Genomic DNA, 19,988 nt, shown 5'->3' with positions numbered 1-19,988 from the left:
TGAGCTCCATGAATTTCTTCACCTGCTTTCTTACTTTTCCCTGCCCATTTATCAGTCACTTACTAGGTTTTGGAATTTGATTCTTAAGGACACAGTAAACTCAAGCTAGACTTGAGTTAATCTTGGAAACCTCAAAGAGGGAGAAACACGGTCAATCCCCTAGTCGTATCTCCAGAGTTTATAGCAGTGCTTTTACATGAGACAGTTAGTTTTAACTTTTCTGAATAAATCTTTCATTTAAAAAATCTATCTCTTAAAAAAATATCAAAACTTTTGAGCTTTACATGTATGCATTCACGGATTTAATCCACTGAATTAATATTTGTGCAACAGGAAAAGTAATTTACTCAACAACATTCAAGTAGCAAAAGTGCATGAATATCTCTCCAAAAAATAAGTCACTAACTCCTTTCCCACTAATAGGAATGGGATCTTTATTTTCAGTAGCAGCCTTCACCTGGTCTCCCCAGGCCAAGTCCGGGGATGAAGTCATTTTCCCACCATATCCTATGGCAGCTTCACATCTCACAGACATATGCAGTGGCCTATTGAGTTTTCCCCAGCGGCTGGGACCCTGGCTCTTCATGTGTTGTTTTAGTTATTCCTGACCAGCACACTTGATTAGTCACCCCTCTATAACCTGTTCTAAAACTAAAAAGTAGATGAACAAGCAAACAGTTGCAGACTCACCATCCCTGCGATTAAGACTTGCAAAGCCAGGGCCATGGCTACTAGACAGCTCTGAGGAACTGGTGAAGGAAGCCCGGGGCAAGGAGGACGCCAGAGGAGCATCACAGTTATCTGGGGGGAGAAACACCATATTCTGGTTAACACATTGATTGACGCGTCTCTGTCTTCCCTTCCTGTCTTCTTCCTTCCCTTTTACTTTCATCCCCTTCTCATTCCCCTCCCACTCTCCATCTTTTTCATATCCTTAATTTCCTTTCCTTTAACCAACAGGCTAGGAAAGCGCTACAGCCTGCAGTAAGCGTTAGTCTTGGTCAGAGGTTTATTAGTAAACCTTTAACATCAGCTGAGTGGGAGCATTTGTCACCTACCTATGGTGTATACTGTTCCTCCTGCCAAGCAAGAGACTCGGATTCAATCTCTCGGTCAGGAAGATCCCCTGGAGGAGGAAATGGCAACCCACTCCAGTATTCTGCCTGGCAAATCCCATGGACAGAGGAGTTACAATCCATGGAGTCAAAAGGAGTCAGATATGACTGAGCAACTAGACAACAAAAACACTGGTGTAAATACTTATACTGTGGCCAATTCAAGGCTATCAACATGATGTCACTAATCATGAAGTTGGAAAGAGAATGCATGTATTACATCATTATATAGCATTTTCACCACACAGATTCAAGGTATGTAAATAACCTCAAGAGATTAGATAACAGTAAGATGCCATAAAATAAAGTAGCAAACACCATCTTCCAACAACACAAAAGAAGACTCTACAAATGGACATCACCAGATGGTCAACACTGAAATCAGACTGATGATATTCTTTGCAGCCAAAGATGGAGAAGCTCTATACAGTTAGCAAAAACAAGACTGGGAGCTGACTGTGGCTCAGATTGTGAACTCCTTATTGCCAAATTTAGACTTAAATAGAAAAAAGTAGGGAAAACCACTAGACCATTCAGATGTGACCTTATGATTATACAGTGGAAGTGAGAAATAGATTTAAGGGGCTAGATCTGATAGACAGAGTGCCTGATAAACTATGGATGGAGGCTCATGACATTATACAGGAGACAGGGATCAAGACCATCCCCAAGAAAAAGAAATGCAAAAAAAAGCAAAATGACTGTCTGAGGAGGCCTTACAAATAGCTGTGAAAAGAAGAGAAGCAAAAAGCAAAGGAGAAAAGGAAAGATATACCCATTTGAATGCAGAGTTACAGAGAATAGCAAGGAAAGAGAAAAAAGCCTTTCTCAGTAATCAATGCAAAGAAATAGAGGAAAACAATAGAATGGGAAAGACTAGAGATCTCTTCAAGAAAATTAGAGACACCAAGGGAATATTTCAGGCAAGTCAGTTCAGTTCAGTTCAGTCGCTCAGTCATGTCCGACTCTTTGTGACCCCATGAATCGCAGCACGCCACGCCTCCCTGTCCATCACCAACTACCGGAGTTGACTCAAACTCATGCCCATCGAGTCGGTGATGCCATCCAGCCATCTCATCCTCTGTTACCCCCTTCTCCTTCTGCCCCCGATCCCTCCCAGCATCAGGGTCTTTTCCAATGAGTCAACTCTTCGCATGAGGTGGCCAAAATATTGGAGTTTCAGCTTCAGCATCAGTCCTTCCGATGAACACCCAGGACTGATCTCCTTTAGGATGGACTGGTTGGACCTCCTTGCAGTCCAAGGGACTCTCAAGAGTCTTCTCCAACACCACAGTTCAAAAGCATCAATTCTTCAGTGCTCAGCCTTCTTCACAGTCCAACTCTCACATCCATACATGACCACTTGAAAAACCATAGCCTTGACTAGATGGACCTTGGTTGGCAAAGTAATGTCTCTGCTTTTTAATATGCTGTCTAGGTTGGTCATAACCTTCCTTCCAAGGAGTAAGCATCTTTTAATTTAATGGCTGCAATCACCATCTGCAGTGATTTTGGAGCCCCAAAAAAAAATGAAGTCTGACACAGTTTCCACTGTCTCCCCATCTATTTCCCATGAGGTGATGGGACCGGATGCCATGATCTTAGTTTTCTGAATGTTTAGATTTAAGCCAACTTTTTCACTCTCCTCTTTCACTTTCATCAAGAGGCTTTTTAGTTCCTCTTTACTCTCTGCCATAAGGGTGGTGTCATCTGCATATTTGAGGTTATTGATATTTCTCCCGGCAATCTTGATTCCAGCTTGTGTTTCTTCCAGCCCAGCATTTCTCATGATGTACTCTGCATATAAGTTAAATAAGCAGGGTGACAATATACAGCCTTGATGTACTCCTTTTCCTATTTGGAACCAGTCTGTTGTTCCATGTCCAGTTCTAACTATTGCTTCCTGACCTGCATACAGGTTTCTCAAGAAAACCACTAGACCATTCAGGTATGACCTAAATCAGATCCCTTTTGTCTATACAATGGAAGTGAGAAATAGATTTAAGGGACTAGATCTGATAGACAGAGAGCCTGATGAACTATAGACAGAGGTTCGTGTACAGGAGACAGGGATCAAGACCATCCCCAAGGAAAAGAAATGCAAAAAGGCAAAATGGTTGTCTGAGGAGGCCTTACAAATAGCTATAAAAAGAAGAGAAGTGAAAAGTAAAGGAGAAAAGGAAAGATATTCCCATTTGAATGCAGAGTTCCAAAGAATAGCCAGGAGAGATAAGAAAGCCTTCCTCAGCGATCAATGCAAAGAAATAGAGGAAAACAAAAGAATGGGAAAGACTAGAGATAGATTCAAGAAAATTAGAGATATCAAGGGAACATTTCAGGAAAAGATGGGTTCAATAAAGGACTGAAATGGTATGGACCTAACAGAAGCAGAAGATATCAAGAAGAGGTGGCAAGAATACACAGAAGAACTGTACAAAAAAGATCTTCACGACCCAGATAATCACAATAGTGTGATCACTGACCTAGAGCCAGACATTCCAGACATCCTGGAATGTGAAGTCAAGTGGGCCTTAGAAAGTATCACTACGAACAAAGCTAGTGGAAGTGATGGAATTCCAGTTGAGCTATTTCAAATCCTGAAAGATGATGTTGTGAAAGTGCTTCACTCAATATGCCAGCAAATTTGGAAAACTCAGTAGTGGCCACAGGACTGGAAAGGGTCAGTTTTCATTCCAATCCCTAAGAAAGGCAATGCCAAAGAATGCTCAAACTACCACACAATTGCACTCATCTCACACACTAGTAAAGTAATGCTCAAAATTCTCCAAGCCAGGCTTCAACAATACATGAACCGTGAACTTCCAGATGTTCAAGCTGGTTTTAGAAAAAGCCGAGGAACCAGAGATCAAATTGCCAATATCCGCTGGATCATCGAAAAAGCAAGAGGGTTCCAGAAAAACATCTATTTCTGCTTTATTGACTACGCCAAAGCCTTCAACTGTGTGGATCACAATAAACTATGGAAAATTCTGAAAGAGATGGGAATACCAGACCACCTGACCTGCCTCCTGAGAAATCTGTATGCAGGTCAGGAAGCAACAGTTAGAACTGGACATGGAACAACAGACTAGTTCCAAATAGGGAAATGAGTATGTTAAGGCTGTATATTGTCACCCTGTTTATTTAACTTATATGCAGAGTACATCATGAGAAATACTGGGCTGGATGAAGCACAAGCTGGAATCAAGATTGCCGGGAGAAATATCAATAACCTCAGATATGCAGATGACACCATCCTTATGGCAGAAAGTGAAAAAGAACTAAAGAGCCTCTTGATGAAAGTGAAAGAGAAGAGTGAAAAAGTTGGCTTAAAGCTTAACATTCAGAAAACTAAGATCATGGCATCTGGTCCCACCACTTCATGGGAAATAGATGGGGAACAATGGAAAGAGTGAGAGACTTTATTTTTGGGGGCTCCAAAATCACTGCAGATGATGACTGCAGCCATGAAATTAAAAGACACTTACTCCTTGGAAGGAAAGCTATGACCAGCCTAGACAGTATATTAAAAATCAGAGACATTACTTTGCCAACCAAGGTCCATCTAGTCAAGGCTATGGTTTTTCCAGTGGTCATGTATGGATGTGAGAGTTGGACTGTGAAGGAAGCTGAGTGTTGAAGAATTGATGCTTTTGAACTGTGGTGTTGGAGAAGACTCTCGAGAGTCCCTTGGACTGCAAGGAGGTCCAACCAGTCCATCCTAAAGGAGATCAGTCCTGGGTGTTCATTGGAAGGACTGATGCTGAAGCTGAAACTCCAATACTTTGGCCACCTCATTGGAAGAACTGACTCATTTGAAAAGACCCTGATGTTGGGAAAGATGAAGGTGGGGTGAGAAGGGGATGACCGGGGATGAGACTGTTGGATGGCATCACTGACTCAATGGACATGAGTTTGAGTGAGCTCCAGGAGTTGGTGATGGACAGGGAGGCCTGGCGTGCTGCAGTCCATGGGGTCGCAAAGATTGGAGATGACTGAGTGACTGAACTGAACTAAACTGAAGATGCCATAAAATAAAGTAGGAAGTGTCAAAATTTCAGAATGTATTACTTTGTTTTTATATGATTTACTTTATTATGCTAATTTAATTAATTACTAAATTAATAAGTAATTTAATTTATAATGATTGTATTTTCATACAAAATTCACTGAAAATTAATGATTAGGTCTTGATAGCTGCTAAAAATTGGCTCCAGCACAATACTCCTCAATGGGAAAACATTAAAAGTGCTTCCTTGAAAGTCAGAGAGAACACCTTAACCAGTTTCTAATGAACACTGCACTAAAAGTCCTATTAGTACATAAAAGAAAATTTAAAAAATAAAAGCACAAAATTGGCGGGAAAAAAGGAACTGTTATCATTTCCAGATATTGTATAGGCTGAAATTCTGAAAGTCATTGGCTAGCTTCATAGTTCCTTATACAAAAGCTGATTACATTTCTAAACTTATTCATAGTTAGAAAATAAATTAAATAGAATAGCAAATGGTAACAAAACATATAAAATACCTAAGAATGAATGTTACAGAGTTTTCAGGACATTTATGGAGATTATGATAAAAATTGTACTGAAAGACATTAAAGAATAACTGCAGAAGTTCAGACTACAATGATCGCAAACAGGAAGACAGCATTTCTAAGGTATCAGTTTTCCCTCGTTTGAACTGAAGATTCATTAGAAGTTCAATCAAAAGCCCAGGAGGGGTTTTCATAAAACCTGAAACACTGAACCACACAGTTCAAGGGTTCTTAAGAACATGCAGTATACATATATAGTATATATAGATATATAGTATAGATATAGTATAGATATAGCAGGTCTGTTAAAATGAATAGAAAAAGTTGCATCTTTATTTTCACTAACCTCTAGCTAAATTTTAGCATATTCTTCGATCACAAATGTAGACAAAGAGACTGTATTCACTAGTCTAGTATTCACTAGCTATGCATTTGTTACCAACATAAGTTACAGATACCTAGAAATATTGTTTATGGTCTTCCTTACTTCAAAATAACAGTATTTATTAAAATCACTAGATCTTTTTATTTAATGCTCTAATAATTAAGAAGATATATTATAATTTCTAATAGATTGATATCAGCATCTCAATATAACTATTTACTGTGTAACCAGATGTATACATTTTACACATTTACAAGCATTGCTCTGAAAAGAGGTCACAGCTTCAGCAAAGTGCCAGAAGGATCCACAGCACAAAGAAGAGCAAAGAATCCCCCAGAGTGAGTGTGTGCCTTATAGGCACAAAGCTGTTGAGATATTACCGGGACATTATTATTACCGGTACATTTTTCAGAAAATTCCAGAAGATGGGGACCATCCACAATCCATAGTCAGCTCTGCTAACTCAAATGTTAGCATGACAGTTTCTCAGGGGGGACAGCCTGTTGAGATGGAGCCTGTATCATTTCCCCCTTTAAATAAAGGGGTTCCTGAGGTCTAAGCAAACTCCTCAAAGTCACAAAGCTGTTTGAGGGAAGTGAGGATTATTTCCATCAACTTCTTACCTCGGCAAGCCTGCTCCTTTCCCAGCTTCCACCTCACCCCAGCACAGCTTTCTTTCTAAGTCTGGCAAGATGCTCCCCACTTAGGCACGTCTTTCTCATCTCACCATTTTGGGATCTCTCCTTACTGGATTGAAAACTTACTGAGGACCAAGTGTGGATTCTGGAGCCAGATGGGGTATGGGTTTGGCATTTACCAAGCTGCCTACTCTTGGGATGTCAGTGGCCTTCCCTAAGCTTCAGTTATATCATTTGTACAATGAAGATGTTACACAACTGAATCACACAACTGGGAAAAAGGAAATCATAGAACAACAGAGTTTCTATGAGGACTAAAGTATTTGCTTTTATCACTTTCAGTATGGTAACACAAGTCACCAAATAAACTTCTTCAAAATAGTCTATAAGCATATTTTCTCCATAGAGAGATATAGAAGGCAGCATTCAGAGTTCCAAGTCACATTTTCATTTTTTATTATTTCTTCAAAAGAAATCACATGAATCTTAGTCTTTTTAAAAAAGAGTGAGATATAATCATTTTGTAATGCAATATTTGTTTTTGAGAAATAAGTTTAAAAGTAATAGCTTTCTTTACAACCCTAATTGTTCCAATTCCATTTCACACAGTCAAATCTGAGAATGCACATGATCAAAAAACATGACCATGTCCCACTACATAGAAGAGCAACTCTGTACATGCTTTCCGTGCATCCACTGTGTTTCCAAGTAAGTTATATTCAAGCAGTGTGAAGGCTCAGATGCCATCCAATATCTCCCTAACTATTGTTTTCTATTTGAAATGTCTATATTTTATGCTATAATTCCTAGAGACAAAGTTGTAAAGACCCAATTTAATTTTTTTCTGGAATCATTAAAAAATATTTGATTTCCACTGAATATCACTCTTATCAATATTCTGATAAATACTGTTTCTATCCCCCAATAAGGATGAATCCTGAAATGCTTCAAAGCTACAAGAATTATTCATAAACAATTGTTTTTAACAAATGAGATAGTAAAACAATTGATAAGTACAACTATTCACCATGTAGGCAGGAAAAAGCAGTGAGTACAAGTAATAAACTTATAAGAATTAACAAGTGAAAATAGATAATATTACAGTTAAATAGGCTAAAAGTAAGTTTATTTCTCTTCATAATAACCACTCATAAATGACCACTTTGTAATAACCAGGAATACTCCCTGGAATGAAAAAGACAGTGTGGTGTGCTTAATCCACATAACTGGGGTTCCAGTTTCATGCAGATTCCCAACCCATGTCTTCACTACTTTGGACTCCAGTTCTGGACGTAGCCAACTGTTCTGGGGGCACCGGCCAATTTCTCGCCCTCAGCTGCACACACAGGGCAGAGGAGGTGATGACCCCTTGGAATCCACAGGACATTCTAAGCTTATAAGACTGGCACGCAGGACACTCTAGGGACCCTTGCATAATTTCCCAGCTTCAGTTCATTTGCCACCACCCTCACTTGCTCCCAAAAATATGTGCTGCAGCAGGGCCCAGTGTGCTCATATCTGCAGCTACCCAATGTGGGTTTGCCTTTTGGCACCTCTCTGCATGCCATGAGCTTGCATAACTACACTAGATCCAATTGTTTAACTTCATGACCCTCAATGCTCACTCTGATGGGAAATAGGGTGGAGGACAGCAGAGGAGATTTCTAATTTCTTGCTTTTTCCAATGAGTTATGCATTCTAATAGTAGAGCATTCTTGGTGGCTCAGACAGTAAAGATTGTGCTTGCAGTGCAGAAGACCTGGGTTCCTCCTCTGGGCTGGGAAGATCCTCTGGAGAACGGAATGGTCACCCACTCCAGTATTCTTGCCTGGAGAATTCCACAGAGGAGCATGGTGGGCTACAGCTCATGGGATCACAAAAAGTCAGACACAACTGAGCAACTAGCACTTTTACTTTTCTAATAGTAGAACAAATTTATATCTTTGCCAGAACAAAGTCAGAAAGGGAGCATTAGATCATGTTCCTGGTTAATTTATTTAATTCACACATGCATATGTATTATGCCTAGCCATTAGAAGAGTCCAAAGATAAGCACTTTTATTTTTACTTCTTTGTTGTTCAGTTCCTCAGTCGTGTCTGACTCTGCGATCCCATGGACTACAGCATAACAGACTGCCCTGCACTTCACCATCTCCTGGAGCTTGCTCAAACTCATGTCCATTGAGTCAGTGATGCCATCCAACCATCTCATCCTCTGCCTCACCCTTCTCCTCCTGCTTCCAACCTTTCCCAGCATCAGGGTCTTTTCTAATGAGTAAGCTCTTCGCATCAGGTGGCCCAAAGTATTGGAGATTCAGCTTCAGTGTCGGTCCTTCAATTACAAATAAATACTCTTTCCCTCCCCAATTTTGCATCATAATCATTTCATCAAGTCATAAACACTCCTTTCTTTAATGAAGACTCTTGCTTATCAGTTCAGTTCAGTTCAGTCACCCAGACGTGTCCAAATCTTTGTGACCCCATGGACTGAAGCACACCAGGCCTCCCTGTCCATCACCAACTCCTGGAACCTACTCAAACTCATGTCCATTGAGTCAGTGATGCCATCCAACTATCTCATCCTCTGTTGTCCCCTTCTCCTCCTGTCCTCAATCTTTCCCAGCATCAGGGTCTTTTCCAATGAGTCAGCTCTTCACATCAGGTGGCCAAAGTATTGGAGTTTCTATTTCAGCATCAGTCCTTCCAATGAACACCCAGTACAGACCTCCTTTAGGATGGACTGGCTGGATCTCCTTGCAGTCCAAGGGACTCTCAAGAATCTTCTCCAACACCACAGTTCAAAAGCATCAATTCTTCGGCACTCAGATTTCTTTATACTCCAACTCTCACATCCATACATGACTACTGGAAAAACCATAGCCTTGATTGGACAGACCTTTGTTGGCAAAGTAATGTCTCTGATTTTTAATATACTGTCTAGGCTGGTCATAGCCTTCTTTCCAAGGAGTAGGCATCTTTTAATTTCATGGCTGCAGTCACCATCTGCAGTGATTTTGGAGCACAAAAAAATAAAGTCTCTCACTGTTTCCATTGTTCCCCATCTATTTCCCATGAAGTGATGGGACCAGAAGCCATGATCTTAGTTTTCTGAGTGTTGTTTTAAGCCAACTTATTCACTCTCCTCTTTCACTTTCATCAAGAGGCTCTTTAGTTCTTTTTCACTTTCTGCCATAAGGATGGTGTCATCTGCATATCTGAGGTTATTGATATTTCTCCTGGCAATCTTGATTCCAGCTTGTGCTTCATCCAGCCCAGTATTTCTCATGATGTACTCTGCATGTAAGTTAAATAAGCAGGGTGACAATATACAAACTTGATGTACTCCTTTTCCTGTTTGGAACTAGTCTGTCGTTCCATGTCCAGTTCTAACTGTTGCTTCCTGACCTGCATACAGGTTTCTCAAGAGGCAGGTCAGGTGATCTGGTATTCCCATCTCTTTCAGAATTTTCCACAGTTTATTGTGATCCACACAGTCAAAGGCTTTGGCATAGTCAATAAAGCAGATGTAGATTTTTTTTGGAACTCTCTTGCTTTTTCGATGATCCAGAAGATGTTGGCAATTTGATCTCTGGTTCCTCTAACTTTTCTAAATCCAGCTTGAACATCTGGAAGTTCATGGTTCACATATTGTTATAGCCTGGCTTGGAGAATTTTGAGCATTACTTTACTAGTGTGTGAGATGAGTGCAATTGTGTGGTGGTTTCAGCATTCTTTGACATTGTGACATATTGAGTGCAGCATTTTCACAGCATCATCTTTCAGGATTTGAAATAGCTCAACTGGAATTCCATCACATCCACTAGCTTTGTTCATAGTGATGCTTTCTAAGGCCCACATGACTTCACATTCCAGGATGTCTGGCTCTAGGTCAGTGATCACACTATTGTGATTATCTGGGTCGTGAAGATCTTTTTTGTACAGTTCTTCTGTGTATTCTTGCCACCTCTTCTTAATATCTTCTGCTTCTGTTAGGTCCTTACCATTTCTGTCCTTTATTGAGCTCATCTTTGCAAGAAATATTCCCTTGGTATCTCTAATTTTCTCGAAGAGATCTCTCATCTTTTCCATTCTATTTTTTCCCTCTATTTCTTTGCATTGATTGCTGAGGGAGGCTTTCTTTTCTCTCTTTGCTATTCTTTGAAACTCTGCATTCAAATGGATATATCTTTCCTTTTCTCCTTTGCTTTTTGCTTCTCTTCTTTTCACAGCTATTTGTAAGGCCTCCTCAGACAGTCATTTTGCTTTTTTGCATTTCTTTTTCTTGGAGATGGACTTGATTCCTGTCTCCTGTACAATGTCATGAACCTCCGTCCATAGTTCATCAGGCACTCTGTCTATCAGATCTAGCCCCTTAAATCTATTTCTCACTTCCACTGTATAATCATAAGGGATTTGATTTAGGTCATACCTGAATGGTCTAGTGGCTTTCCCTACTTTCTTCAATTTAAGTCTGAATTTGGCAATAAGGAGTTGGAGCTGCGAGTGGCAGAGTGGCAGAGATGTGACACCCCACGACCAATGTAAGGAGCAGCGGCTGCGCTTTGCTGGAGCAGCCGTGAAGAGATACCCCACGTCCAAGGTAAGAGAAACCCCAGTAAGACGGTAGGCGCTGAGAGAGGGCATCAGAGGGCAGACAGACTGAAGCCACAATCCCAGAAAACTAACCAATCTGATCACACGGACCACAGCCTTGTCTAACTCAGTGAAACTAAGCCATGCCGTGTAGGGCCACCCAACACGGACAGGTCACAGTGGAGAGGTCTGACAGAATGTGGTCCACTGGAGAAGGGAATGGCAAACCACTTCAATATTCGTGCCTTGAGAACCCCATGAACAGGTTGAAAAGGCAAAAAGATAGGACACTGAAAAATGAACTCCCCAGGTCATTAGGTGCCAAATATGCTACTGGAGATCAGTAGAGAAATAACTCCAGAAAGAATGAAGAGACAGAGTCAAAGAAAAGACAACACCCAGTTGTGGATGTGACTGGTGACAGAAGCAAGGTCTGATGCTGTAAAGAGCAATAATGCATAGGAACCTGGAATGTTAGGTCTATGAATCAAGGCAAATTGGAAGTGGTCAAACAGGAGATGGTAAGAGTGAACGTCGACATTTTAGGAATCACTGAACTAAAATGGACTGGAATGGGTGAATTTAACTCAGATGACCATTATATCTACTACTGTGGGCAAGAATCCCTTAGAAGAAATGAAGTAGCCATCATAGTCAACAAAAGAGTCTGAATGCAGTACTTGGGATGAATCTCAAAAATGACACAATGATCTCTGTTCATTTCCAAGGCAAACCATTGAATATCACGGTAATCCAAGTCTATGCCCTGACCAGTAATGCTGAAGAAGCTGAAGTTGAATGGTTCTATGAAGATCTACAAGACCTTTTAGAACTAAAACCCAAAAAAGATGTCCTTTTCACTATAGGGGACTGGAATGCAAAAGTAGGAAGTCAAGAAACACCTGGAGTAACAGGCAAATTTGGCCTTGGAGTACAGAATGAAGCAGGGCAAAGGCTAATAGAGTTTTGCCAAGAGAATGCACTGGTCATAGCAAACACCCTCTTCCAACAACACAAGAGAAGACTACACATGGACATCACCAGATGGTCAACACTGAAATCAGACTGATGATATTCTTTGCAGCCAAAGATGGAGAAGCTCTATACAGTTAGCAAAAACAAGACCAGGAGCTGACTGTGGCTCAGATCATGAACTTTTTATTGCCATTTATATTAGCACCTAAAAATAAAAATACTCAGGTATAAATCTATCAAAATATATATTAGATCTATTTGATGAAGGGCTTCCCTAGTGGCTCAGATGGTAAAAATCCAGCTGCAATGCAGAAGACCTGGGTTCAACCCCTGGGTCATGAAGTCCCCTGGAAAACGAAATAGCTACCCGCTCCAGTATTCTTGCCTGCGGAATTCCATGGACAGAGAAGCCTGGCTGGCTACAGTCCATGAAGTCACAAACAGTCACACATGACTGAATGACTAAAAGAGCAACACAGTTTGACAAAAACTATAAGCCTCTGATGAATGAAATCAAAGAAAAGCTAAACATCAATAAATGGAGAGATACTCTGTGTTCATGGACAATAATACTCAGTATTGTTAAGATTTCAATTTTTTCCAATTTGATCATAGATTCAAGGCAATCTCAGTCAAAATTCTAGCAAATTATTTTGTGGATATCACCAAATCTATTCTAAACTTTGCGTGATGAGGCAAAAGACACAGAATAGTCAACACAATATTAAAGAAGAACATGAAGAAGTTGTATGAATGACACTACCTGATTTTAAGACGTACCATCAAGTTACAGCAGTCAAGACAGGATATTGGCAAAAGAACTGACAAATAGAAACAGAATAGCCCAGAAGTAGATCTAGAGAAATATAATCAATGGACCTTTGCCAAAGGAGCAAAGGCAGCACAACAGAGTAAAGATAGTCCTTTCAACAAATGGTACTGGAACAAATGGACTTCCATAAGCAAAAACATGAATCCAGACACAGACTTTTCTCCTTTAAAAAATTAATTCAAAAGAGATCACAGATATAACTATAAAGCACAAAGCTATAAAACTCCTTGAAGGTAACATAGGAGAAAATCTAGATGAAAGTGTGTTCTGCAAAGATTTTGCAAATACAAAGGCACAATCCATGAAAAAAAAATTGATAAGATGGACTCTATTAAAATTAAAAATGCCTGCTCTGCAGAAGACACTGTCAACAGAAATAAAACACAAGCCAAAAGATGGGAGAAAATATTTGCAAAAGACACATCTGACAAAGGACTGTTATCCAAATTATGCAAAGAACTCAAACTCAACAATAAGAAAACAAACAAATCCATTTAAAAATGGTCCAAAGGTGACTTTAACAGACTTTTCACCAAAGAACACATACAGATGACAAAGAAGCGTATGAAAAGATGCTCCATGTGATGTGTCTTCAGAGAAATGCAAATTAAAACAACAATAAGATACCACTGCACTCCTACGAAAATGGTCAAAATCTGGAACATGAATGACACCAAACGCTGGTGAGGATGTAGAGAAATAGAAACTCTCATTTATTGCTGGGGGGACGCAAAATGGGCAGCCTTTCTGGAAGACCATCTGGCCAAGTTTTTACAATACTCAACATATTCCTACCATGCAATGTAAAACCTCCTCCTTGGTATTTACTCAAAATGGTTGAACACTCATGTCTACACTAAAACATGCACAAAAATGTTTATAGCAGCTTTAGCCACTCATCTCTAACATTTGGAAGTAACCAAGACATCGTTTAGTAGGGAATGGATAAACATACTGTAGTACATCCATACAGTGAAATATCAGTAACAGAAAGAAATGATCCATCAATCCACGAAAGGACACAGGAGAAACTTAAATACATATTACTAAGTGAAAGAAACCAGCCTTAAAAGCATGAGAAATGTTAGAGTTTAGCTACATGATATCCTAGAAAAACCAGCAGTATGGAGCCACTAAAATGATGAGCGGCTGCCAGTGTTTAGACGGGAAGAGAAATGAATGGGAGCATGAGGGACCTTTTTTAGAGCAGTAAAACTATTCTGTACAATAATGTAACACTGGATACATGAAATTATACATTTGTTCCACAGAATGTACAACAATAAGAATAAACCATAAAGTATGGACTTGGGGAGATTATCACGTGTTAATGTAGGTCCATCAATTGTAAAAAATGTACCACTCTGAGAAGGACGCCGATAACAGAGGGGCTAAGCCTGTGTGAGGGAAGGCGCTATTGGGGAAATCTCTGTACTTTCTGTTCAATTTTACATAAGCCTAAAATTGCTCTAAAAAATAAAGTTTGTTTTTTTAAAAGGACAGGGGAGCTTTCTCTTTATCAAAAACCCTGAGGATTCACTTAAAAATAAAAGTTACGATTGACCTATGTGGCCCACCCGCTCCTTCTCCCGCAAGCCTGTTCGTGTTTCCGTCGCCACGGCGGCTCTGCAGTCCGTTAGCGCCATCCCTCTGGATTCCGTATATGTGCACTGATATGTTATATTTGTCTTTCTCTTTCTGACTTACTTCACTCGTATAACAGGCTCCAGGTTCATCCACCTCATTAGGACTGAGTCAAACGTGTTCCTTTTTATGGCTAATGTTCCATTGTGTGCATACACCACAGCTTCCTTATCCATTCATCCTTCAAGTGCGTGGGCAGTTCAAGAGGAAGAGAACATATTTATATCTAGGCTGATTCATGCTGCTATATGGCAAAATGTCAACACTATTGTAAAGCAATTATCCTCCAATTAAAATTTAATTTAATTTAAAAAGAAAGACTATATTTAAATAACTCACTGAGAAAAGAGATAACATTTCCATTGCTTTTTTTTTTTTTTTCTGTGTTATATATCCAGGAGCCTTTTTATAAAACTTAGTTCTTGCTCTTAGCCTGGCAACCGAAAGAATCCAGTATATCCCTTCATGGTTTTAGAATTATGCAAGATGGTGTGACTCTATCAACCCTCAGATGAATCAGACACCTGGAGAGAGAATGGCTCCAGTTTTCATGGATTTTCCTCTTCAGCACCCTAAGCAGCCAAAGATTCAAACCTGTGTGAAAGGTCAATTTTAATTATCTCAATTATTATTCACCCATGGCCACTGAAAAGTTATATTCGACAAAAAGAACAGATTCCCAATGATGGGAGTGGTTCTAAAATTACAACTGGTACCAGTTTAATGAATCAACCTGTTTCTCGTACAAGATCGGCAATTTAAAAAAAAAATTATCTTTATTTCTTCAGCTTCTATCACAATGCCTGGTACATGGTAGGCATTTGATAAATGTTTGCTGAATTAAATTGATCACAAGTCTGAGAGAACTTTCTTATATCTCCATATCTAAATTATATTTCAATCCTGACATATATTGAGCTTAAAACATTGAAACAACCAAGCTCATCCTAACAGAAAATTCATGCGGCCTTAATGTCCATGGAGGTGGGGCAGGTGTGTGACAGTGGGACCCAGGAAAATATAGATTGAGAAGTGAGATCTAACTAATAGGAAGGGACTGCCAACAAAGCATTTATTTCAGAAGACATTCTTGTTCCTGCTTAAATAGGGCATGTCGAAATTTAACAGTCCACCACACTCGGATATTTTTCAGAAAGAATTCACAAATGGAAAGATTAGAACATATCTGCATTAGAAGTCACATCTCTATATTTATCAAGATTATAAAATTCTGTGCAATAAAATTCACGGGAGAAACAGAGTAGTTTTTCAGACACTGAAACTGCCCAAGGGATAATTCCCCACTTCTGCCCCTGAGATTCTGATTTGTGAGGGGATTTCATTTGAGTTCCACCAAACCAGAGTATTTGAGATACAATTTATGATACTTGTGTACTTAAGGCAAATACACTCTGTTCTTCAGAGAAGGGCATGTACACTGCTTGGGGGCCGAAGCTGGGAAGTCTCTGCAGTGGATGAAAACCTCAATGGTTCCTGAAAAGACCATCAGCGTGACCACCAGGATTATACTGCAGTATTCACATGAGTAGCCCTGGCATCTATATTGTGTTTTGTGGTTATTAAACTAGAACTGGAGACTGGGCCAGTGTAAAAGACACACATTCAGAAATCTGAAACCCTATCAAGACACTGTCTAGAAGGCTGCACTTGGGAAACTCAGCTGTCGACTCACATTAGTATTGACATTATGTTAAATATGTAGTTTAAAAAGATGTTGACTACCCATAGCTCATTAACTGGAGAACTTCCTTGCTTGCATAGAAACCTGAAATGTCCACTTAAGGAGCCAAGTCTCATATTTCTCAAACTTTATTCAAATTATTGAAATAGTCACAGAGCAATAAAATATGCAATTCTGAAGTGATGTCAGAATCATGGAGAAGGAAATGGCAACCCACTACAGTATTCTTGACTAGAAAATCCCTGGACAGAGGAGCCTGGAAGCTACAGTCCACAGGGTTGCCAAAGAGTCGAACACGACTTAGCAGCTAAACAAGAACAACAGTACCGTGGCACTGATACGGAATCATTCCTTTTTTATTTTTTCCTCTCTCCTTTGATTTACAATGAATAGGACATCCATAACCAGGGGGGAAAGGACCTTTGCACACCATGCATGGACAGCCAAGAGCTCGTCCATCTGTGCCCCCAAAGAGGGTGGCCCGGACCGTGGAGTAGGCCGCTGAGTGGGGGAAGCAGCAGAGGAGCTAGGGGCAGGCGGTGGTCACAGGAGGAAAGGAGGGGGCTCTTCCGGCACAGAGCGAGGACAGCCTTTCTGCCGGAAGAGACGGAGGGTGAAGGCAGTACGCGGGAGTCTGCCCGGCCACATGTATCCCAGCTGGAGGGACCAGTAGCTCTCTGTAAGGAAAGACTCCAGTGAATGCAGAAAGAAAGCTTAGTGAATAGACAACTGAAGGAAAGTTCCTCCGGCTGTCTGCCCTTGGAAGCAAGAGGGGATCTGGGGCTCCCCTCAAATTGAGGCTATCTCTACCGGAACACGGGCATTCACAAAGCCCTGTGCTAACTATTCAATCTCTCTCACTCCCCATTTGCCACCATGCTTTGCTTTTATTGTTGTTGTTTTTTTTTTAACTGTGTGAATTCCTAATCCTAGAAGCTGCTGGTTCACTTTGGTGGTTGTTGTTAAGTCGCTCACTTGTGTCTGACTCTTTGTGACCCTGGGGACTGCAGCACGCCAGGCTCCTCCGCCCTCCACTGCCTCTCAGAGTTTGCTCAGATTCACGTCCATTGAGTCTGTGATGCTATTTAACCATTTATTTTGCCTTCAATCTTTCCTGGCCTCAGGGTCTTTTCCAATGAATCAGCTCTTTGCCTTAGGTGGCCAAAGTGCTGGAGCTTCAGCTTCGGCATCAGTCCTTCCAGTGACTACTCAGAGTTGATTTCCTTTGGGATTGACTGGTTTGATCTCCCTGTTGTCCAAGAGACTCTCAAGAGTTTTCTCCAGCACCACAATTCGAAAGCTTCAATTCTTCAGCACTCAGCCTTCTTTATGATCCAACTCTCACATCTGTACATAATTACTGGAAAACCAAAGTTCTGACTATATGGACCTTTGTCAGCAAAGTGATGGATCTTTGTCAGCAAAGTGATGACTCTGACTTTTAATACACTGTCTAGGTTTGTCATACCTTTCCTTCCGAGGAGCAAGTGTCTTTTAATTTCATGGCTGCAGTCACTGTCCACAGTGATTGTGGAGCCCAAGAAAACACAATCTATCACTTCTTCCACTTTTTCCCCTTCGATTTGCCATGAATGATAGGACAGGATTCCATGATCTTAGTTTTTTGAATGTTGAGTTTCAAGCCAGTTTTTTCACTCTCCTCTTTCATCTTCATCAAGAGGCTCTTCAGTTCCTCTTCACTTTCTGCCATTAGAGTAGGATCATCTGCATATCTGAGGTCGTTGCTATTTTTCCCAGCAAACTTCCTTTTGTTGTTGTTTTCTTAACTGTGTGAATTCCCAATCTTAGAAACTGCTGGTTAACTTTGGTTGTGATTCATCCAGCCCAGCATTTCACATGATGTACTCTGCATAGAAGTTAAATAAACAGGCTGACAATATACAGCCTTGATGTACTCCTTTCCCAATTTTGAACCAGTCTGTTGTTTCAGGTCCAGTTCTAACTGTTGCTTCTTGACCTGCATACAGGTTTCCCACAAGACAGATAAGGTGGTCTAGTACTCCCATATATTTAAGTATTTTCCAGTTTGTTGTGATCTACACAGTCAAAGGCTTTACTGTAGTCAATAAAGCAGAAATAGGTGTTTTTCTGGAATTTTCTTGCTTTTTCCACAATCCAACAAATGTTGGCAACTTGATCTCTGGTCTCTCTGCCTCTTCCAGACTCAAGCTTGTACCTCTGGAAGTTCTCAGTTCAAGAACTGCTGAAGCCTAACTTGAAGTATTTTAAGCATAACCTTACTAGTATGTGAAATGAGAGCAACTGTGAGGTAGTTTGAATATTCTGTGGCATTGCCTTTTTTGGGATTGGAATGAAAACTGACCTTTTCCAGTCCTGTGGCCACTGCTGAGTTTTCCAAATTTGCTGGCAAATTGAGTGCAACACTTTCACAGCATCATCTCTGGTTAAGATAAACCAAAAATGTGTGCCATAACACCTCCTTCTGGAAAACAAAAGGACATCTCCTAACTACCAACCTATTGAATTCTTAGGATTAAAGAGTCTTACCTAAATAAAAAAAGATGTTCACTTTTTAACTTAGGGAATCATGGTAATACAATATCACAAAAGAGAAAATGTCAATTTTCCAGCAACCAAACCCAAAGGTATGGAATATTGTGATCTAACTTATAAAGTATGTTAAATGCTGCTATGATGTAATTCAATGAACTACAAGAAAACTCATAAAGGCAATTCAGTGATATCAGAAGTAAAAATAACAAGCAGAAGGAATACTTTACCAAAGAGATTAAAATTCTAAAAAGGAATCAGATTTCTAGAGCTGAGGAACTCAATAAATGAGATAAAGAGTGCATTACAAGGCATTAGAAATAGATCAGAGAGAAGTAGCAAGCTTAAAGATAGAAATATAGAAATAATTCAGATGGAAGAGGAAAGAGAACTGTGGTTTTTAAAAAGTGTACCCTAGGGAGGGGGGATTGGGATGGGGAATACATGTAAATCCATGGCTGATTCATGTCAATGTATGACAAAAACCACTACAATATTGTAAAGAAATTAGCCTCCAACTAATAAAAATAAATGGAAAAAAATAAATAAATAAAAAGTGTACCCTAAGAGAACCATCTGATTCCACTGGAAAGGCCAACATAAGAATAATGTTTATCCCAGAAAGAGAAGAAAGGGGAGAAAAAGCAGAGTTTGCTTAAAGAAATAATAGTTGAGAAATTACCAAACCTAGGGTACAACTCAGTATACAAATCCAGGAAGCTATCAGAATACCTTATTATCTCGCCACAAAAAGTCCTCGTCCAAGACATACTTTAATGAAACTGTCAAAAGTCAAAAATCAATCATAAATAAACAATTTTCAAGGCATCCAGGAAAAAAAAAAGGACACACTAAAACCTTCCATCCAAGACACCCTGTCCGGTAAGGTTATTCTTCAGAATGAAGGAGAAATAAAGCCTTTCCCAGACACAGTAAAGCTGAGAGAATTCACCACCCCTGTAGTCCTGCCTTACAAGGAATGGTGAAAGGAACTCTTCAGGCTGAAACAAAAAGGTCAAAGTATACAAAACTT

At 40.0% G+C, this 19,988-nt stretch overlaps 1 protein-coding gene across 1 annotated transcript in view; it reads right to left on the bottom strand.

Annotated features, from left to right (window-relative positions):
- The window catches only part of LOC122686232 (contactin-associated protein-like 3), a 226,773-nt gene that overhangs the window by 188,193 nt on the left and 18,592 nt on the right, over nt 1-19,988 (bottom strand). The window contains exon 2 of the mRNA XM_043891408.1: nt 691-801. Coding sequence (XP_043747343.1) covers nt 691-801 — 111 coding nt within the window. The remainder of the gene's footprint in view (nt 1-690; nt 802-19,988) is intronic.

Source organism: Cervus elaphus, chromosome 29 (assembly GCF_910594005.1).
Source record: "Cervus elaphus chromosome 29, mCerEla1.1, whole genome shotgun sequence".
In the NCBI taxonomy this organism is placed as follows: Eukaryota; Metazoa; Chordata; class Mammalia; order Artiodactyla; family Cervidae; genus Cervus; species Cervus elaphus.
This window is presented reverse-complemented; position numbering and strand designations above follow the sequence as displayed.